This window comes from Cetorhinus maximus, chromosome 15 (genome assembly GCF_964194155.1).
Source record: "Cetorhinus maximus chromosome 15, sCetMax3.hap1.1, whole genome shotgun sequence".
NCBI classification, from domain to species: Eukaryota; Metazoa; Chordata; class Chondrichthyes; order Lamniformes; family Cetorhinidae; genus Cetorhinus; species Cetorhinus maximus.
The window spans coordinates 4,538,701-4,561,405 of record NC_135893.1 but is presented as its reverse complement, the minus strand read 5'-3'; the positions used below and the strand labels follow the sequence as shown (position 1 = coordinate 4,561,405).

Genomic DNA, 22,705 nt, shown 5'->3' with positions numbered 1-22,705 from the left:
CTCCAACCATAGAGAGATTTCCCCAATTCTCATTGGCTGTTTGGTGCAGCATTTAGTCAAAAGCTGCCCTGAAGTAAAGGACAGTCGCTCTCACCTCATCTTTGGAATCCAACTTTTTTGCTCATTTTGGAACGTGACTAACAAGGTCTGGAGCTTAGTGACCCTGGTGGAACCCAAACTGAGAATCAGTGAACAGGTTTTGTTGTGTAAGATCAGCTTGATAGCACTGTTGTTGACACCTTTCATCGCTTTGCTGATGATTGAGAATTGACTGATGAGGCAGCTTTTGGCCGGATTGGATTTGTCCTGTTTTTTGCGGACAGGACGTAGCTGGACAATTTTCCACATTGTTGGGTCGATGCCAGTGTTGTAGCTGTACTAGAACAGCAGCTGGGCTACAGATAGTTGTGGAGCAGAAGTGTTCACTAATACAGCTGGAATGTTGTCAGTACCCAAAATCTTCGCCAAATACATTCCTTTCAATCGGTTCTTGATACCATGTGAAGTGAATTGAATTGGATGAAGACTGGATCTGTGATACTGGGGATCTCAGGAGGAGGCCAAGATGGATCATCCACTCGGCGCTTCTAGGTGACAATGGTTGCGAATACTTCAGCTTTGTCTTTTGAACTGATGTTCACCCCTCAGTGAGGATGGGGATATTTGTGGATCCTCATCCTCTAATTAGTAGTTTAAATTGTCCACCATCATTCCCAACTGCATGTGGCAGGACTGCAGAGTTTTGACCTGATCTGTTGGTTATGGGATTACTTAGCTCTGCCTTTCGCATGCGGCTCCTGTGTTTAAAATGCAAGTAGTCCTGTGTTATAGCTTCACCATGTTGACAGCACTTTTTAGGTATGCCTGGTGCTGCTCCTGGAATGCTGTCCTAAACTTCTCATTGAACCATGGTTGATCCCCCGGCTTGATGGTATTGGTAGAGTTGGGGATGTGCTGGGCCGTGAGGTTACAGATTGTGGTTGATTACAATTCTGCTGCTGACGGCCCTCAGCACCTCATGGCTGCTAGATTTTGAACTGCCGGATCTGTTCTAAGCCTGTCCCATTTAGCATGATGGTAATGCCACACATCACAGTGGAGGGTGTCTTCAGTGTGAAGACGAGACTTTGTCTCCACAAGGATCATGCGGTGGTTACAGCTACCAACACTGTCATGAACAGAATCATCTGTGACAGGTAGATTGGTGAAGGTGTGATCAATTAGGTAGTTAGGTCTTGATGGTTTCCTTATCACCCTGCTGCAGGCCCACTGTGGCATAAATGCCCTTCAGGACTTGGCCAGCTTGGTCAACAGTGCTGCTACTGAGCCACTCTTGGTGATGGACATTGAAGCCCCCCACCCATAGAAGGATAGAAAAGTTACATGAATGAAGGAGGCCATTCGGCCCATCTTGTCCATGCCAGCCCGTGGACACCCAGGTGCCCTTTCTAATCCCACCTTCCTGCACCTGGCCCATAGCCCTGCAGCTTACAGCACTTTAGGTGCAGATCCAGGTACTTTTTAAAAGAGCTTAAAGTTTCTGCCTCTACCACCAACTTGGGCAGCGAATTCCAGACACCCACTACCCTCTGCGTAAAAAAGTTCTTCCTCTTGTCTCCCCTGCACCTTCTGCCACTTATCTTGAATCTATGTCCCCTGGTTCTCAAATTCTCCATCATGGGAAACAATTTTATTCTGTCCACTCTATCTATTCCCCTCATAATTTTGTATACCTCAATCAAGTCGCCTCTCAGCCTTCTTTTTCTAAGGAAAATAACCCCAACCTATCCAATCTTTCCTCGTAGCTACACTTTTCTAACCCTGGCAACATTCTTGTAAACCTACTCTGCACTCTCTCCAGAGTACATTCTGTGCCATTGTGCCCCTCATTGCTTTTTCCAAGCAATGTTCAACATGGAAGAGTACTGATTCATCAGCTGATGGAGGGCGGTAGGTGGTAATCAGCAGGAGGTTTGCTTGCCCGTGTTTGACCTGATGAACAATACAGGCCATGATAATAGTAAATGACACTAAACTACTTTCAAATCATATCCCTCTACGTTACTGATTAATAGCTGTGACAGGAATGTCATACAGACTCCCTTGGTGTTCGCCTGGTATTATCATTAGCAGACATTTCTGATCTCATGTATTTTAAATTTTAGAAAAAGAAAACCTTACAAGGGCACACCAGATCAATCAGCAAAGTTAAAAAGACCAGTTAGCGTTTCAATGTGATGCTTCAGCAGAGTTCAGTTCTGAGATTTTGTTTCATTAAATCTCATTCTTGTTACTGAAGTTTCTTGAAAATTATTATTTTTTTCCATACTTTCGCAGGAGATGGGCATTGCTGGCTAGGCCAGCATTTATTGACCATCCCTAATTGCCCTTGAGAAGGTGGTGGTGAGCTATCTCCTTGAGCCATTGCACTCTTGGTGTCGGTACACCCACAGCACTGTTGGGAAGGGAGTCCCATAATTTTGACCCAGTGTCAGTGAAGGCATAGAAACAGAGTTCCAATTCAGGGTGGTGTATGGCTTGGAAGGGAACGGTGTTCCCAAGCATCTGCTGCCTTATCGTTAGGTAGAGGTCGTGAGTTGGAAGGTACTGGAAGGGACCTTGGTGAGTTGCTGCAGTTCATCTTGAAGATGGTAGACACTGCTACCACTATGTATTGGTGGCGGAGGGAGTGAATATTTAAAGTGGTGGATGGGACGTCACTCAAACGGCTGCTTTGTCTTAAATGGTGTTGAGCTTATCGAGTGTTATTGGAGCTGCGCTCATCCAGGCAAGTGGAGAGTATTCCATCAAACTCCTGACTTGTGCCTTGTTGATGGTGGGCAGGCTTTGGGGAGTCAGGAGGTGAGTTACCCGCCTCAGAATTCCCAGCCTCTGACCTGCCCTTGTAGTCACAGTATGTATATGGCTGCTCCAGTTCAGTTTCTGGTCAATGGTAACCCCCAGGATATTGATACGGGGGGGATTGGCCTAAATTGAAAGGCCTAACTGGTGATCCTTAAAGACATCACCAGAGGCCTCCGAAAAAGGAAATTTCTGTGGGCTTTTAAGAATGTTGCACCCACCCAACATCTGTTTCAGCTCCCTTTCCCCTCGCCCCACAGCAGGCCCAACCCACCAACTTCTACAACAAAAACAGAATTACCTGGAAAATCTCAGCAGGTCTGGCAGCATCGGTGGAGAAGAAAAGAGCTGACGTTTCGAGGCCTCATGACCCTTCAACAGAACTGAAGTATAGTTAGGAGAGAGGTGAAATATAAGCTGGTTTAAGGTGGGGGGCGGGGGGAGAGAAGTTGGGGGTGGTGTGGTTGTGGTGATAAGCAAGCAGTGATAGGAGCAGATAATCAAAAGATGTCAAAGACAAAAGGATCAAAGAGGTGTTGAAGGTGGTGATATTATCTAAGAAAAGTGCTAATTAAGAATGGATGGCAGGATACTCAAGGTACAGCTCTAGTGGGGGTGGGGTGGAAAGACTAACAAGGTATTAGTTGTAGATTTAAAAATAATGGAAATAGGTGGGAAAAGAAGAATCTATATAAATTTTTTTTAGAAAAGGGGGGAGGGGGAAGAAACGGGATGGGGATGGGGGGAGAGGGAGTTTAAGATCTAAAGTTGTTGAATTCAGTATTCAGCCCGGAAGGCTGTAAAGTGCCTAGTCGGAAGATGAGGTGCTGTTCCTCCAGTTTGCGTTGGGCTTCACTGGAACAATGCAGCAAGCCAAGGACAGACATGTGGGCAAGAGAGCAGGGTGGAGTGTTAAAATGGCAAGCGACAGGGAGGTTTGGGTCTTTCTTGCGGACAGACCGCAGGTGTTCTGCAAAACGGTCGCCCAGTTTGCGTTTGGTCTCTCCAATATAGAGGAGACCGCATTGGGAGCAACGAATGCAGTAGACTAAGTTAGGGGAAATGCAAGTGAAATGCTGCTTCACTTGAAAGGAGTGTTTGGGCCCTTGGACGGTGAGGAGAGAGGAAGTGAAGGGGCAGGTGTTGCATCTTCTGTGTGGGCATGGGGAGGTGCCATAGGTGGGGGTTGAGGAGTAGGGGATGATGGAGGAGTGGACCAGGGTGTCCCGGAGGGAACGATCCCTACGGAATGCCGCCGGGGGGGTGAAGGGAAGATGTGTTTGGTGGTGGCATCATGCTGGAGTTGGCGGAAATGGCGGAGGATGATCCTTTGAATGCGGAGGCTGGTGGGGTGATAAGTGAGGACAAGGGGGACCCTATCATGTTTCTGGGAGGGAGGAGAAGGCGTGAGGGAGGATGCGCGGGATATGGGCCGGACATGGTAGAGGGCCCTGTCATCGACCGTGGGTGGAAAACCTCGGTTAAGGAAGAAGGAGGACATGTCAGAGGAGCTGTTTTTGAAGGTAGCGTCATCAGAACAGATGCGACGGAGGCGAAGGAACTGAGAGAATGGGATGGAGTCCTTACGGGAAGCGGGGGGTGTGAGGAGCTGTAGTCGAGGTAGCTGTGGGAGTCGGTAGGCTTGTAATGGATATCGGTGGACAGTCTATCATCAGAAATTGAGACAGAGAGGTCAAGGAAGGGAAGGGAAGTGTCAGAGATGGACCATGTGAAAATGATGGAGGGGTGGAGATTGGAAGCAAAATTAATAAATTTTTCCAGGTCACGACGAGAGCATGAAGCAGCACCGAAGTAAGCATCGATGTAACGGAGAAAGAGTTGTGGGAGGGGGCCGGAGTAGGACTGGAACAAGGAATGTTCCACATGCCCCATAAAGAGACAGGCATAACTGGGGCCCATGCGGGTACCCATAGCCACACCTTTTATTTCGAGGAAGTGAGAGGAGTTAAAGGAGAAATTGTTCAGTGTGAGAACAAGTTCAGCCGGACGGAGGAGAGTAGTGGTGGATGGGGATTGTTCAGGCCTCTGTTCAAGGAAGAAGCTAAGGGCCCTCAGACCATCCTGGTGGGGGATGGAGGTGTAGAGGGATTGGACATGCATGGTGAAGAGGAAGCGGTTGGGGCCAGGGAACTGGAAATTGTTGATGTGACGTAAGGTGTCAGAGGAATCACGGATGTAGGTGGGAAGGGACTGGACAAGGGGAGAGAGAAGGGAGCCAAGATAACGAGAAATGAGTTCCTTGAACTCATTTTCCGTGAACTCAACTTCTACAGCTGGTTTATTACCCCCTCTTTGGGAAATGAACATAAAAGCAAAATACTGCGGATACTGGAAATCCGAAATAAGAACAAGAAACCTCTGTTTTTAAAACAAATTTCCAATAATATTATATACATTAATCGCTTCATGACAGCCGCACAAGTGTCAGGCAATGGTCATCTCCAACAAGAGAGAATCTCACCATCTCCCCATGATACTCAAGGGATGTGTCTTAATTGGATTAAAGCCAGCTAGTCTGAGTGCTTTGATGTGTACTAGTTTTGAGATGTAAGAGAGGCAGAGCGCATTTGCATTTTGTTGAATAGACATTCAAGAAGGCAAGTGAAATCTGGCACCTATCTAGCAGACACCAAGCAATATGTTTATGTTACCAATAAAATTGGTACTATGAAAAGGGTTTTACTGTTAGAAGAGGTGGAGTTCAAAGGGACGAGTGATACAATGAGAATTTACATTCAATGAGATATGCTGGATTTAACCGGTACCAGTTTTGTGCGTGCAGGGCAGAGGCAATGTAAGATCAATGCCTGTAAGCCTCCCACTGTGTGTGCAAGGAACCAAAGTGAAAGGAACCTTATTTTGAATGCGTTAAGTGAAAATGCTTTGCCTGGTGTCTGCTTTAAAGTCAATGGGAATAATTTTCCCATCGGCAAGCGGGGGTGGGGCCCACTTGCTGACGCGTAAAATGTCATCCAAAACTCTCTTACCTGCGCAGTGATGTCGATCGGTCGTCCCAATGTCACCGCGCATCATTTAGATTGTCAGTTCGGCGGACATGTAGCCATGTCAGCTACGCACCCGTCGATCTGTCTAAGGCCCTTAAGGAAGTCATTAAGCCTGTTAAGAATGGTTAAGATTGCTGCCTGCCCAATCTTAAGGTTGGCGGGTACGTGAAGAGCCCAGGCGGCTTTCCCGTTTTTCATGAAACTTCATCAATGGGCGGGTTGAGGTTTCATGAAGTGTTTTAAAACGTAATAACAATTTCTACTTTTAGTCTTTGACATGTCCCAGCTCATGTGATAGTGTCACATGAGGGGACATGTTTTAAAAGTGTTACAAACCTTCATTTCAAACTTTAACGCTGAAACCAATCTCCCTGAGGCGCCTCTGTGCCTCGGGGAGATCTCTATGAGCACAGGGAACCTCTCAGGGAATCCCACCCCCCACCCGCACAGGGACTGCTCAGCACTTTCGGCTGTGCGTCACGATGGGTGGGCCTTAATTGGCCCACCCATGTAAACTGGCGGCGCCCACCGGATCGGGAGCGCCAATCGGGTTCACGCTCGCTCCTGCCCATCCCCGCACAAACCCCCTGACAGGGGGATTATTCTCCCCTATGTGTTGCTGTTGCCTCGATGGAGTTTAGTTTGGCAATTTGTTATATGTTAAGATAGTGGTAATTTGTAGCCATGTATATGTGTTTAATGTGTTGTAACTTAATGAAATGTTTCATTTAGTTTAATATAAAACCTCTCGAGGACTGGTGGTCTGATTCTTGAATTTCAAGCTGCATTTCAAAGATACTACTTAAAAATATAGGTTATGACAGTTATTTAAAGTTTCCCTCTGGGATTTTTAAATAACTCAGCTTTACCAACTGCTGGGTCATAACAGCGGCACAAATGTTAGTTGACACTTATAAGCCGAAGTGGATTTGAAATAGTTGTAGCCATGCCTCAGTCAAAGCAACAACAACAACAAAAAAGCACGGTTAAAGTAATGAAACGTCCCGAGGCTATTCACAGGAGCACAGTAAAATAAAACATGACACCGAGCCACATAAGGAGATATTAGGTGAGATGGCCAAAAGCTTAATCAAAGAGGTGTGTTTTAAGGATTGTCTTGAAGGAGGAGAGCGAGGTAGAGAGGGGGAAAGATGTAGGGAGGGAATTCTAGAGCGTGGGGCTTTGGCAAATGAAGGCATGACCCCACTAGTGGAGCAGTTATAATTGGGAACATACAGGAGGCCAGAATTAGAGGAGTAGAGAACTCAAAGGGTTGTGGGGCTGAGGTAGAAAAATCCCATGGGACTATTTTGAAGAGGATCTTGTAGTTATTCGAGGTGCTTGGCCAGTAGTTATTTTGATTAAATATAATGAATCAGCCTTCCATCATTTCCTGTAATGGTAATGGACTTGGAATAAGATTTCCATAAGAGATTAATTGTCACAGGTTCGTTATAAATATTACTACAACAACTAACGTGGATATTTGTGTTGATTTAATTTTTTTCTGCATTTTCCCCAGTTGTAAGGAACGCAACCAAAATCAGGTCAAACTAGGAACCTCTAGTACTGACACGATATGTGAAAAAAAGACTAATTTGGTCAATATAATTGTGCCTGTTGTCATTGTGGTGCTTATCGTAGCTTGCGCGGTGGCTTTTTTTATTTGGAAGAGAAAGAGAAGGCGTTCAAAACGTGAAGGTGAGTACTTCTTTTGATTTACTGTGTACATCTTCCTGTTCCAGTATGATTTGCCATATTCTTTCAATTAGATTGGAAATAATTTACTTTTCTTTCGAACAGTGTTTTCTGCTGTCAAACCCGTGAGGAAATTTGGCAGCAGGAGGTCACAACAGAGAAATCATGGGATCAGTATCTGACAATTAGTGGGAAGAGGGGCCTGGAGGAGATCGTTGGGGGTAGAGGAAGTGCAGATGGGAGTTGAAGGTTGAAGAACAATTGAGGGAAGCCAGGTCTTCGGAGATCAAAGGACTCCTTACAAAGCCTGGTGAGGCAGAGGGAGAGCATTCCTGATCCACCTGGCCCACAAGGAGTCCTAACTGAGATTTTTTGGTATTTTGCTGCAGTCAGTGTGGACGTCCCCCTGACTTTGTTTATTACGTTGCAGCCTGATTGGTAACTTCAGGCTGAGACTTTGAATTTAATTTACTGGCAGGTCCTATCTGCCGGTAGTGAGGGTCTTGGTTGACTTCAATTTTGGCAAAGGTAAGATGGTGCCAGGTAGGTAAGATACAGCCTCAGCTGTTAAGTCACCTCGGCCTAATTTTAACCTTTGCCACATGTGCTGAGCAAGGGTGAGAGTGTATTAAAATTGAGGCCAGTGTGTCATTTGCTATGAAGAACACCTGCTATTTTCATGTTAATAAAAGCTGGTAAAGTAGAACAAAATGGAATAAATCATGTTCACATCCTTTACTTCTCCTATTTTACTTCTATTTTTCTTTCATTGACAGATGCTGAGAAAACGACAGCTGGAAAGGTAAATATATATTCTTAAGATACATAGTCACACGTGTAAAATAGTATTATCTACAAATCTAAAAACTCAAAACATTCCACAAACATGTTCCGATATGATTCTAAAGTTGGCATTATATCAGTCATTTTCCCTGTAAAATTGTCCCAATATCTTAATTTTTAGAGATACTGGAAACTCGTGGAGTTCAGCAAAGCCAGATCTTGTCGCTGGCGGGAACACATGTCATGGAATTCTGGATGATTTGTAGTTTATGAATGGGAAAAGCAGGAGATGGTGAAGAGAATGTTGGAGAAATCGAGCTGTAAAATAATAAAAGCGCAGATTAGAATCTCGGTAGCCAAGAGAATAAGTAGAGGCAGTGGTAGACAATATAACAAGTGAAAGAAAATTAAATTGGTGACAGGTTGGATGTCAGGGAGGAAGCTGAGCTCCCGGTCAACACAATATGCAAAGATAAAAGCAAAAAACTGCGGATGCTGGAAATCCAAAACAAAAACGAAAATACCTGGAAAAACTCAGCAGGTCTGGCAGCATCTGCGGAGAGGAACACGGTTAACGTTTCGAGTCCGTATGACTCTTCAACAGAACTAAGGAAAAATAGAAAAGAGGTGAAATATAAGCTGGTTTCGGCGGGGGGGAGGTGGTTGGGACAAGAAGAGCTGGATAGAGGGCCAGTGATAGGTGGAGAGAGCCAAAAGATGTCACAGACAAAAGGACAAAGAGGTGTTGAAGGTGGTGATATTATCTAAAGGAATGTGCTAATTAAGGGTAGAAAGCAGGACGAGCAAGGTACAGATAGCCCTAGTGGGGGTGGGGTGGGGTGAAGGAATTGAAAAAGGCTAAAAGGTAGAGATAAAACAATGGATGGAAATACATTTGAAAATAATGGAAATAGGTGGGAAAAGAAAAATCTATACAATTTTTTGGAAAAAACAAAAAGGAGGGGGAGAAAATCGGAAAGGGGGTGGGGATGGAGGAGAGAGTTGATGATCTAAAATTGTTGAACTCAATATTCAGTCCGGAAGGCTATAAAGTACCTAGTCGGAAGATGAGGTGCTGTTCCTCCAGTTTGCGTTGAGCTTCACTGGAACAATGCAGCAAGCCAAGGACGGACATGTGGGCATGAGAGCAGGGTGGAGTGTTGAAATGGCAAGCGACAGGGAGGTCTGGGTAATGCTTGCGGACAGACCAAAAGTGTTCTGCAAAGTGGTCACCCAGTCTGCGTTTGGTCTCTCCAATGTAGAGGAAACCGCATTGGGAGCAACGAATGCAGTAGACTAAGTTGAGGGAAGTGCAAGTGAAATGCTGCTACACTTGAAAGGAGTGTTTGGGCCCTTGGACAGTGAGGAGAGGGGAAGTAAAGGGGCAGGTGTTGCACCTTCTGCGGTTGCATGGGAAGGTGCTGTGGGAGGGGGTTGAGGTGTAGGGGGTGATGGAGGAGTGGACCAGGGTGTCACGGAGGGAACAATCCCTACGGAATGCCGCCAGGGGGCGGGTGAAGGGAAGATGTGTTTGGTGGTGGCATCATGCTGGAGTTGGCGGAAATGGCGGAGGATGATCCTTTGAATGCGGAGGCTAGTGGGGTGAAAAGTGAGGACAAGGGGGACCCTATCATGTTTCTGGGAGGGAGGAGACGGCGTGAGGGCGGATGCGCGGGAGACGGGCCGGACACGGTTCAGGGCCCTGTCAACCACCATGGGTGGAAAACCTCGGTTAAGGAAGAAGGAGGACATGTCAGAGGAACTGTTTTTGAAAGTGGCATCATCAGAACAGATGCGACAGAGGCGAAGGAACTGAGAATGGGATGGAGTCCTTACAGGAAGCAGGGTGTGAGGAGCTGTAGTCGAAGTAGCTGTGGGAATCGGTAGGCTTGTAATGGATATTGGTGGACAGTCTATCACCAGACATTGAGACAGAGAGGTCAAGGAAGGGAAGTGAAGTGTCAGAGATGGACCATGTGAAAATGATGGAGGGGTGGAGATTGGAAGCAAAATTAATAAAGTTTTCCAGGTCCCGACGAGAGCATGAAGCAGCACCGAAGTAATCATCGATGTACCGGAGAAAGAGTTGTGGGAGGGGGCCGGAGTAGGACTGGAACAAGGAATGTTCCACATGCCCCATAAAGAGACAGGCATAACTGGGGCCCATGTGGGTACCCATAGTCACACCTTTTATTTGGAGGAAGTGAGAGGAGTTTAAGGAGTAATTGTTCAGTGTGAGAACAAGTTTAGCCAGACGGAGGAGAGTAGTGGTGGATGCAAAAGCTTCATACCCAGGACTGACAAGAAATGGGAGATGGGATGGGAGACAGAGTCTAGGATTGAGGTATATAAATGCCTGTGGGAATTCAAGGTCCACTCTTGTTGATATAAAGCTGGAGGAAGTTTTGGTTCATCTGGGTCTTGTGACAGATAGGTAATGTCTATCAGCCAAGTGTAATCGATGGCACAGGTGACAAGATAGTAATGGGTGTCTTCAGCATACATGTACTAATTGATTCATGCTTTAGGATAATATCATCAAAGGGTAGGAGTTAATAAAAAAGAGGCCAATGATTGACTCCAGAGGCGACCTTGAGGGAATAGGAGGAGAAACTAGTTGAAACATTGTCGCTCTACGGTGTGAAGGTAGGAGTGAAACCAGGAAAAAGCAGTGTCACAAAAGCGAACAGTGGGGAGAGCAGTTTGAGGAAGGTGCAGTATTCCATGGTGTGCAAGACAGTGGAGGGGTCCATATGTATGGACAATAAACCACGGTTGCACTTCTATAAAATGTCATTTGCGAGAATCATTATAGTTTCAGTGTTGTGGGCAGATTAGGATCTGATCTGAAGGGGAGATGGTGGTGTAGTGATGATGTCATTGTGCTGATAATCCAGAAGCTCTGGCTAATGCTCTATGGACACAAGTTCAAATCCCATCATGGCAGCTGGTGGAATTGAAATTCAATTAATTAATAAAATCTGTAATATAAAGCTAGCCTCAGTAATGGTGACCCTGAAACAATCATCAATTGTCTTAAAATCCCATCTGGTTCACTGATGTCCTTTTAGAGAAGGAAACCTGTCGTCCTTGCCTGGTCTGGCCTGCATGTGACTCCAGACCCACAGCCATGTGGTTGACTCTTAATTGCTCTCTGAAGTGGCCTAGCAAGCCACTCAGTTCAAGGGCAATTAAGGATGGCTGACCTTGTCGGCACCATCCACATCTCATGAAAACATTCTAAAAATGAATGGTGCGAGAGGTGAAACATAGTTCTGAGGCAACATGTGGTGTCAGTAATGAGGATGGAGGGCCCCATGGAAGGTGATTAGAGAAGACCATGGGCCGTAACTTCTGAGCTCCCCAGTGTCTGATTTGGGGGGCACCCCAAAGATGTGCTGGGGAACCCCTCTCGGAACTTCAAAGGTAAGGGTTTACACGGCAATGGCCCTGACACTGATTGCCTCTCCAAGGAAGGTATGGCCCTATTTGTTATGGAGAGGAGCAACCTGAAGTTATTTCTGCTGTCCAGATTAAGAGGACTTGACTGTGCTAATGGAATGATGGTAAACTTTGAAGTGATCAAATCAAAATTGGCAGTGACTAGCCAAGGTGAACATTGGTCATGTACACTTCAGCTTATGGGGGAAACATGCTCGCAGAAGGTTACCAGCTGTGGGTATATAAGATAAAGAGGATGAAGTGATCAGAGAGAATGTTCTTCAAGCTGGAAACTTCAGAGTTCTCAGGGTTACGTTTGGTGTGTTCTAATGACAATCAATTCAGAACGTAGAACAAATATCCTGCTTTATTCGTTGTCACATTCACAACATCAAGCTCAGACAAATGAAGCATTACTTTCAAAACGTGACTTACCATACTTGCAAGGTTAATAACTTATCTCTCCATGTTAGAGACCAAGTGAAGGCTATTTATTACCTGAAAGCAAGAAAACAGAAGACTGCTCCAGGAAGAAAACAGCAGATTTAAACAGCGACCAAATGACAGGTAACTCTCCACAATTTCTGACAGGGCAGCCTTGCCCTGAAATACGTCACCCATTATGTATTTCCAAGAGGATTTGGGTGTGTCTGTCTGTGACAGCTATTGTTTCAATATCCAGGACTTTGCATTTTTAATATCTCTTTAGACAGTCACAAGTTTCGACGGTTGTCTGGATTATAGGAAATGTCTCTCGCTTCGCACTCCCCTAAGGGTGATTTGTTTGTTTCTCACCTTCATCTTGGAAAGTGGTGGAGTGTACCTTCCTCCTGTCCAAAGTTCACCACTAATGGCCTGATAATGTTGTCACTCTCCCTTTTATTCCATGGGCTTCAACGTTGTTCCAACTCTACCATGTGGCACTTGATCAAATGCCTTTTGGAAGTCCATGTGCACCACATCAATCACATTACCTTCATCAACCCTCTTTGTTACCACATCAAAAAACACAATCAAACTGGTTAAATACAGTTTACCTTTAACAAGTCTGTGCTGGCTTTCCTCAATTGAGCCAACTTATGTGGCAGCCAGTAACTGACACAGAAAGGGAGGAAAACTATCTTTAGTCACTAAGTAAAAATAAATATAGTTTAATGTCAAAATTGGGCATTCATAATAGAAGAAAGAAATTTGCATTTATGTAGCGCCTTTCATAACCTCAGGACCTTCCCTGCCATTAAAATTCTTTTGAACAATAATCACTATCATAACTAAGGAAATGTGAAATCTAATTTGAGCATAGAGAGGTCCCACAAAGAGAAATAGGCACTGAGATGGCGTATTCTTTATTGGCTGGTATTTTTTACTTTAGAATCTTTAAAATCAGCTGAGTTGACAGTGAATTTTCACCTCTTCAGCTCCTTGTTCTGCTTATATATATGGTTCTTATTTTTTATGCTGAGATGTCTTCACATTTTAATATGAGTGATTTTTGCCTGTTTCATTTTTTCTTGTCTGAGTTATACTCGCCTTCCAACTCACTATAATGCCACTTTCACTGTCCTATTCCGAGGCCTCTGCATGGAAACATGGAGACCCGGGTTTCATTGTGCCTTCAGCCTCCTTTCTCTTTGGGGAAATCCTGCACCTTTGCTTATCATCCTGCTTCAGTTGTGGGCGTGTGATGCTGGAAATCATGAAGCAGAATCCCTTACTTCTTACAAAGCAGCATAGTATGTTAATATCATGGTGCACTGTTCTCTTAAAGTCATAGTTACACAGCCTGGAGAACAACTTTCAAGTTAAAAGACTAAAAATCTTTCAAATAATATTTTAGTTCCAGCAATCATAATTACATACAAACATATGAATGAACAGGAATAGGCCATTCGGCCCCTCGAGCCTGCTCCACCATTTGATAAGATCATGGCTCAATATGATTGTGGCCTCTAATTTTCTGTCTGACCTTTACCCTTTGACTCCCTTGTCCATCAAGAATCTATCCAACTCAGCCTTAAAAATATTCAATGACCTAGCCTCCACTGCTCTCAGGGGAAGAGAATTCCACAGACTAATGACCCTTTGAGAGAAAAAAATTCTCCTCATCTCCATCTTAAATGGGAGACCCCTTATTTTTAAACTGTGTCCCCTAGTTCCAGTCCTTCCCACAAGGGAAAACATCCTTTCAGCATCCATCCTGTCAAGTTCCCTCAGGACCTTCTATATTTCAATAAGATCACCTCTCATTCTAAACTCCTGTAGATACAGACCCAGTCTGCACAAGCTTTTCTCATAATACTAGCTCTTTATCCCAGGAATCAGTCAAGTGAACCATCTATGCACTGTTTCTAATGCATTTATATCATTTCTTAAATGAGGAGACTAAAACTATACAGAGTATTCCAGATATGGTCTCACCAACACCCTGTAGAACTGTAGCAAAGCTTCCCTACTTTTATATTCCATTCCCTTTGCAATAATTAACAACATTCCATTTTTCTTCCTAATCATTTGCAGTAACTGCTTACTGACCTTTTGTGATTCATATACCAGTACATCCAGATCCCTCTGTACTGCAGAGTTTTTAAAAATTCTTTCATGGGATGTGGGTGTCACTGGCAAGGCGAGCATTTGATGTCCATCCCGAATTGCCTTTGAACTGAGTGACTTGCTGGGCCATTTCAGAGGGCAGTTTAGAGTCAACCACATTGCTGTGGGTTTGGAGTCACATGTAGGCCAAACCAGGTAAGGACGGCAAATTTCCTTCCCTAAAGGACGTAAGTGAACCAAATGGGTTTTTATATCAATTGATTATAGCTCCATGATCACCATTACTGAAACGAGCTTTCAATTCCAGATGTGATTGAATTTAAATTCCACTGGCTGCTGTGGTGGAATTTAAACACGCGTCCCCAAAGTATTAGCTGTGCCTCTGGATTACGAGTCCAGCGACATTACCATTCTGCCACCAGTATAAATAATGCTAAAATAATTTAGCATTATTTAAATGTGAAATAAATGCTATTAATTAGCATTTAAGTAATATGCTTCTTTTCTGTTTTTCCTGCCAAAATTCATATTTCCCCACATTATACTTTATCTACCAAATTTTTGTCCATTCATTTAGCTTATCTATATCTCTTTGCAGTCTCCTTATGTTCTCTTCATAACTTACTTTCCAACCTAACTTTGTTGTCAGTAAATCTAGCAACCACACATTTTGGTCCTTTCATCCAAGTCATGAATAAAGATTGCAAATAGTTGAAGCCCTAGCACTGATCCCTGTGGCACTCCACTGACGACATCTTGCCAACCTGAAGATGACCCATTTACCCCGCCTCTCTGTTTCCTGTTAGCTAACCAATCCTTGATCCATGCTAATATGTTACCCCCTACACCATGAGCTCCTATTTTGTGTAGTAACCTTTGTGCCACCTTACCAAATGCTGTTTGGAAATCCAAGTACACCACATCTACAGGTTCCCCTTTATTCACAATGCTTGTAACTTACTCAAATAACTCTAATAAATTAGTCAAACACAATTTCCCTTTCTCAAAACCACATTGATTCTGCCAGATTGCATTATGATTCTCAAGGTACCCTGCAGAAACCTCCTTAATAATAGATTCTAGTATTTTCCCTGTGGCAGATGTTAGGCTAATTGGCCGGTAGTTTCCTGCTTTCTGTATCTTCTTTGAATGGAGGAGTTACAAACTCTATTTTCCAAACTAATGGGACCTTTCCAGAATCTAGGCAATTTTGGAAGATTAAAACTGATGCATCTACTATCTCAGCAGCCACTTTTAAGATGAAGTCCATCAGGATCTGGGGACTTGTCAATTTTTAGTTCCAATAATTTTCTCATTACTCTTTCCCTGATAATTGTAATAGTTTTAAGTTCCTCCCTTCCTTTCACTTCTTGATTTATAGTTATATATAGGATGTTATTTGTGTCTGCACTGGCTCTCCGAATTAGCTTTATGACGTTGTGCTATTCTCCTGCCTTTTCCCCATACCCTTGCTCATTGTTTCTATTCAAATAATCATCCAATGCCCTCATGAATGCCTCGATTGAACCTGTCTCCACCACGTGTCCAGGCAGTGCATTCCAGACTTGAACCACTCGCTGTGTGAAAAAGTTTTTTCTCACATCACATTCTCTTCTTTTGCAAATCACTTTAAATCTCTGCCCCCTTGTTCTCGATCCTTGTACAAGTGGGAACAGTTTCTCCCTATCTACTCTATTCAGCCCCCTCATGATTTTGAACACCTCTATCAAATCTCCTCTCCAAGGAGAATGGTCCCAACCTCTTCAATCTATCTTCATCCCTGGAACCATTCTTGTAAACCTCTTATGCACTGTCTCCAATGCATTCGCATCCTTCCGAAAGTGTGGTGCCCAGAACTGTACACAATACTCTAGCTGAGGTCTAACTAGTGTCTTATGTAAACGCAGCATAATCTCCTTGCTCTTGTACTCTATGCCCCTATTAATAAACCCTAGGATACTGGATGCTGTATTAACTGCTCTCGCCACCTGTCCTGCCACCGTCAATGACCTATGCACATATACACCCAGGTCCCTCTGCCCCTGCACCCCCTTAAGAATTGAACCCCTTATTTTATATTGTCTCTCCATGTGTTCTTCCTACCAAAATGCATCCCTTATTTCCCCGTATTAATTTCCCAGACACTCTCTCTAGAGGACCAACACTCACTTTAGTTACTCTTTTCTTTTTTAAATATCCATAGAAATGTCTTACTTTCTGTTTTTTTATATTTTTAGCTAGCTGTCTCTCATTCTAATTTCTGATTTCTCGTGTTTTTTTTATTATTATTTGCTTTTTTTCAAGTATCCTGTTCAATTTTCAGAACTGCCACTAATCTTCGCGGAATTGTACACTTTTTCTTTCAACCTGATACTATCTTTTAACTTCCTTCGTTTGGCGCGAATGATGCATCTTCTCCAAGAGTCTTTCTTTCTCACTGGAAAGTATAACAATCTTGTTATGATCACTGACAGCCTGGAGCTCCTTTACTATGAGGTCATGAATCAATTCTGTGTCATTGCACATTATGTCATGATGACAGACATGATTATTGACTGAGATCTACCAACAACTTCACCAGCTAACCACGGGCATATTGAACTGTTTAAAGAAGTCCTGTTTTTTTTAAATGCAAGTAAAGACACTGACCAAAGATGGATACCAGCAGTCATCTGATATCCAGAAATTTACCAAACCTCCTCAGACAGCATCTTCCAAACCCACGACCACTACCATCTAAAAGGACAAGGGCAGCAGATAGGTGGGCACACCACCACCTGGAAGCTCCCCTCCAAGTCACTCACCATCCTGACTTGGAAATATATTGCCGTTCCTTCACTGTCACTGGGTCCAAATCCTGAAACTCCCTTCTTAACAGCACTGTGGGTGTACCTGCACCACATGTACTGCAGCAGTTCAAGAAGGCAGCTCACCACTACCTTCTTGAGGGCAACTAGGGATGGGCAATAAATATTGGCTCAGCCAGCGAAGTGCACATCCCACGAATGAATAAAAAAATTGTAAGTGACCACTTTGTTGGAAAGTTTCTGTATGATTTGCACTACACACCAACTCTCAGATGTTGCATGGAATTTCATACCTGCAGGTGGAGATGTGTCAAGGCCCAGTTGAAACAGGGATTCTTGATAGGAAGGCATTAAAAGTGCAAAGTGCTGGACTTTTAATTCCCTGTAATTCTGTGAAGATAATGGGATTTGCTGCTCAGCCAGTTACACCCAACCAGACACTCAAAACCCCTTTGGAGAATGAAACAACTCCATCTCCTGTTGATTTATATCTCAAAATGTGTCAAAACGTTTCTGAGATGAAAGAGAAAAACTAGGATCACGACAACAATAGATGTCAATTGGAATCCCTTCTTGGAATATACAGAAATTAGTTTAAAAACTGGCTCTGCCAAAAGCAGAGAGAGAGACAAGCAGGAAGAAACATGACAGTCATCTAAGAATGCTGCTGAAAAAGAGCAGGAAGCATCTCTCTCTCTCTCTCTCTCTCTGTATGTGTCGTCACATCTTTTATTATTTTTTTCTTTGGTTTAGTAACTAATAAACTTACTCTTTCTTTGACTCAAGTAAACCTGGTTTGATTGACTCCTTGTTAAAAAGTAAATACATTTGGACTAGAAAAGGTATCTAGGGGAAAAATAATTTTTAAAAACCTTTGTTGTAGCCAACCTGCAGGGCTGAATGAAAGGAGAGCCAGCTCACTCCTCCTCACCCAGTCATAACAATTACCAGATCTAGAATAGCCTGTTCTCTGGTTGGCTGTAGAATGTGCCTCTATGAACTCATCTTCCAGGCTACCTTTGCCACTCTGATTCGTCCAACCTACATGTATATTGAAATCACTCATGATTATCGCTGTACCTTTCTCATCAGCCCCCATTATTTCGTACTGTATACCCTGTCCGACAGTGCAGTTACTGGTAAGATACCACTTATAAACTACTCCCACAGGTGACTTCTTACTTTTAGTATTTCTTATCTCTATCCATACTGATTCTACGTCTTGATCTTTAGAACTAAGGTCATCTCTCACACTATTGTACTATTGTAATTTCAAGTACATGCATAGATTTGTCAGATGACCATTAGCTCCATTGTATTAAAGGACCTTTCCATTGCTTCATGCAAATTGGTTCAGTTTCACCACCTAATTATTTTCCTTTTCTGTACATATTGGTCTTTAGACTTTTCATTTTGTCTGTATCATCATTTGATAAAAACAGTAACTCTAAAGTGACATTTCTGTATTTTTCGTTTTTAGGAGATCCTTGTGATTCAAGAATCCAAAAGTTCCTTTGAAATTACTTCACGGACTGACCAACATGAAATGAATATCAGAAAAATATGATTACTTTGGTCTGTTTGGTTTGAGTGTTTTATGCGATTGACTTGTCAAATCCAAATTCATTTTGGTACAGTCAGTACAGGAAGACAAGAGAGGGTTGTCAAAAGAAGTGAACATGGAAGCACGGTGAAACCTCTACAAATAAACACATCTGAACAGAAACTCATTGGGAGCACCAAATCCATCACGTAAAAGATACAAGCTGCATCTTGAAACCACGGGCACTCGCAAATTCAGAACTACCAAGACAGCAAGTTCATTTACAACTTATAATGCCAGCCTGTTACAACCTTTCAGAATATTCAATGTATCTGAACTATGTGTGATTTATGTACCGTACACCCAGAATAATCAGACCTGAACCACAATTCAGATTGAGCACCAGCCAGCTCAAATACTGCCATCCTCAGTGAGACATCCGGGCAGCTAGATCGGAGGAGAAGGAATAAACCGTTGGCTGGTGTTGTAATTTTTGTTGAACATTGGTGGACTGTACCCATATGTCAATTTAACACATACCCATTTTAACATTTTCTTCCTGACTTTAATGCATTTTAATGGATGCTTTCATTTTTGAAATACAAAGATGAATCGTGAAAATTTGTATCTGATGTCAAAAGCCCGGATGGTAAATCGAGTCCAGCATGAGCGGAAAAAGAACTCGGAAAAGGGCGTTTGAACACCTGTTGACTTTGCTTGGTTGATTTCACTTGACTCCGTTGTGGAAAAATGGTAGAAGATCCCAGCAGAGAATGGATGAGCCAGCTATCGCTCAGTGCCGAGCAATCTTCCATCTGAACCAGATGATTTTCCAAACACATCAACCCTAATGTCTTTCAACTCAGTAAACAAACTTTTTAAAACTAAAAAAAAATCATAGCTTAACAGGTGATTTATAAATTTCATTGGATAATTATTTTCATAACTCATTTAAGAAAAGCGAGGTATTTCCTATAGATGTCCGGGTAAAGATTCTGATAAAGAAATTCCACTTTTTTCTGTACTGTTCAATTTGCTAAAAAGGACCTTTATAAACCGAGAGATGAGCCCCACCATGACTGGTTCAACCCTGGCTTTCACCGCCTGGCATTGCCACCTCACCTGGTATCTTCATGATTTGTTTGCCAACCATTTTCCCAACAAGCCTGAGTCAAACACGAGCATTTCACATTCGTTACGAGGTTAACCTGACAGACGTTTAATTTCCAAATGTTTTACAGTTTGGAAATTCATCATGTATCGATTTATTAAGGCATTCCTAATGTGTAAATATATGCATTTAGTATGTAAATATGTGTTATATAAGTTACAATGAGGATTATCTGAAAGCATTGCTTTGGTCATTTTTGTCCTATTCTAACTCCAACCACAACAGGCACCAGGAACAGTTGTACATATACACTCGGCTCACACTGTCCATCGGCTCATGCGTGGTTTCTCCTACCACTGACCTCATTACTGTGTGCCCATCAGCCTGTTCATTTGCATTCAAGTGCAATATGCAAAGGGCTACAGCAGCTTTACACGACTGGGGTATCTTTTCAGTCTATCATTATATTGTAAACTTCATTGGATAATTATTTTCATAACTCATTTAAGAAAAGCGAGGTATTTCCTATAGATGTCCGGGTAAAGATTCTGATAAAGAAATTCCACTTTTTTCTGTACTGTTCAATTTGCCATCAGATAACGGGGGTGCTGGGACAGTGATCAGTTAGTGGTAGAAGTCTCCTCTACATTGGAGAGACCAAACGCAGACTGGGTGACCACTTTGCGGAACACCTTCGGTCAGTCTGCAAGCATGACCCAGACCTCCCTGTCGCTTGCCATTTCAACACTCCACCCTGCTCTCATGCCCACATGTCCGTCCTTGGCCTGCTGCAATGTTCAACTGAAGCTCAAAGCAAACTGGAGGAACAGCATCTCATCTTCCGACTAGGCACTTTACAGCCTTCCTGACTTAGTATTGAGTTCAACACTTTCAGATCATGAACTCTCTCCTCCATCCCCACCCCCTTTCCGATCCCCCTTTTCCCAATAATTTATTATCTTTTTTATACTTTTTTTTTCTTTTCCCTCCTATTTTTAAATTTATTTCAATCTATTGTTTCATCTCCACCTTTTAGCCCATTTAGATCCCTTCGCCCCCACCGCACCCGCACAAGGGCCATCTGCCACTAGCTCGCTTCCCTTAATGTCTTAATATATTGCATCTCATTTCTATATGTCTTAGTTCTGATGAAGGGTCATACGGACTCGAAACATCAACTGTATCCCTCTCCGCAGATGCTGTCAGACCTGCTGAGTTTTTCCAGGTATTTTTGTTTTTGTGGTAGAAGTGTGGTTAGACGAGAGCAGAGTGTGGGCAGGGGGAGCAGAGCGTGCATGGGGGGAGCACTAGAGGAGCAGGGGCCGTCTCTGGTCACAGTTTATTCAATTCGCCTTGACCACTCAGCGCACTGGTCAGTAACCCTCTCACTGCCCAGTCACAACCCCTGTGCAAGATCATGACTTGAGGCGAAATTTTCCTTGTGAATTTATGGAGACATACAATTTGTAAGAGCTGGAGCACTGGTTGTAGGCTGAGGTCTCTCTCCAGCAACTTGGCACAAAAATCTAGGCTGAAACTCCAGTGCTGTACTGAGGAAGTACAATACTGTTAGAGGTGCTGCCTGTCTGTTTGGATAAGACATTAAACAGAGGCCCTGTCGGCACACTAAGATGCACTTAAAGAATCCAATGCCACTTATTTTGAAGAGCAGGAGAGTTCTCCACAGGGTCCTGGCCAATATGTGTACCTCAACCAACATCACAAAAACAGATTATCTGACAGAGGACGGCTGGATCCTCTCGCCCAATCTGAGGCCCCAAACCAGCTGCAGCCCACTGCCCAGCTTTGTGCTCCAGCCCCGGGAGGGAGGGCACGTGGGGTTTGGGAAGAGGAGTTGCTGAGTGAGTGTGTTGGGGAAATAGGTTGGGAAAGTGTGTTGGTGTGTGTGATGAGATTGGGAAAGGGTGTGTCGGTGTGTGTGATGAGATTGGGAAAGAGTGTTGGTGTGTGTGATGAGATTGAGAAAGAGTGTGTTGGTGTGTGTGATGAGATTGGGAAAGAGTGTGTTGGTGTGTGTGATGAGATTGGGAAAGTGTGTGTCGGTGTGTGTGATGAGATTGAGAAAGAGTGTGTCGGTGTGTGTGATGAGATTGGGAAAGAGTGTGTCAGTGTGTGCGATGAGATTGGGAAAGAGTGTGTCGGTGTGTGTGATGAGATTGGGAAAGAGTGTGTTGGTGTGTGTGTGATGAGGTTGGGAAAGAGTGTTTTGGTGTGTGTGATGAGATTGGGAAAGAGTGTGTTGGTGTGTGTGATGAGATTGGGAAAGAGTGTCGGTGTGTGTGATGAGGTTGGGAAAGAGTGTGATGGTGTGTGTGATGAGATTGGGAAAGAGTGTGTCGGTGTGTGTGTGATGAGATTGGGAAAGAGTGTCGGTGTGTGTGATGAGATTGGGAAAGAGTGTGTCAGTGTGTGTGATGAGATTGGGAAAGAGTGTGTTGGTGTGTGTGTGTGATGAGGTTGGGAAAGAGTGTGTTGGTGTGTGTATGATGAGATTGGGAAAGAGTGTGTTGGTGTGTGTGATGAGGTTGGGAAAGAGTGTTGGTTTGTGCGATGAGGTTTGGAAAGAGTGTTGGTGTGTGTGTGATAAGATTGGGAAAGAGTGTGTTGGTGTGGGTGATGAGGTTGGGAAAGAGTGTTTCGGTGTGTGATGAGATTGGGAAAGAGTGTGTCGGTGTGTGTGATGAGATTGGGAAAGAGTGTGTCGGTGTGTGTGATGAGATTGGGAAAGAGTGTGTCGGTGTGTGTGATGAGATTGGGAAAGAGTGTGTCGGTGTGTGTGATGAGATTGGGAAAGAGTGTGTCGGTGTGTGTGATGAGATTGGGAAAGAGTGTGTCGGTGTGTGTGATGAGATTGGGAAAGAGT

At 43.7% G+C, this 22,705-nt stretch overlaps 1 protein-coding gene across 1 annotated transcript in view; it reads left to right on the top strand.

Annotated features, from left to right (window-relative positions):
* LOC144691131 (uncharacterized) overlaps positions 1-22,705 on the top strand; it is a 122,677-nt gene that overhangs the window by 24,090 nt on the left and 75,882 nt on the right. Inside the window, exons 5-6 of the mRNA XM_078559198.1 lie at positions 7,411-7,589; positions 18,648-18,675. Of these exons, the coding sequence (XP_078415324.1) occupies positions 7,411-7,589; positions 18,648-18,675 (207 nt within the window). The remainder of the gene's footprint in view (positions 1-7,410; positions 7,590-18,647; positions 18,676-22,705) is intronic.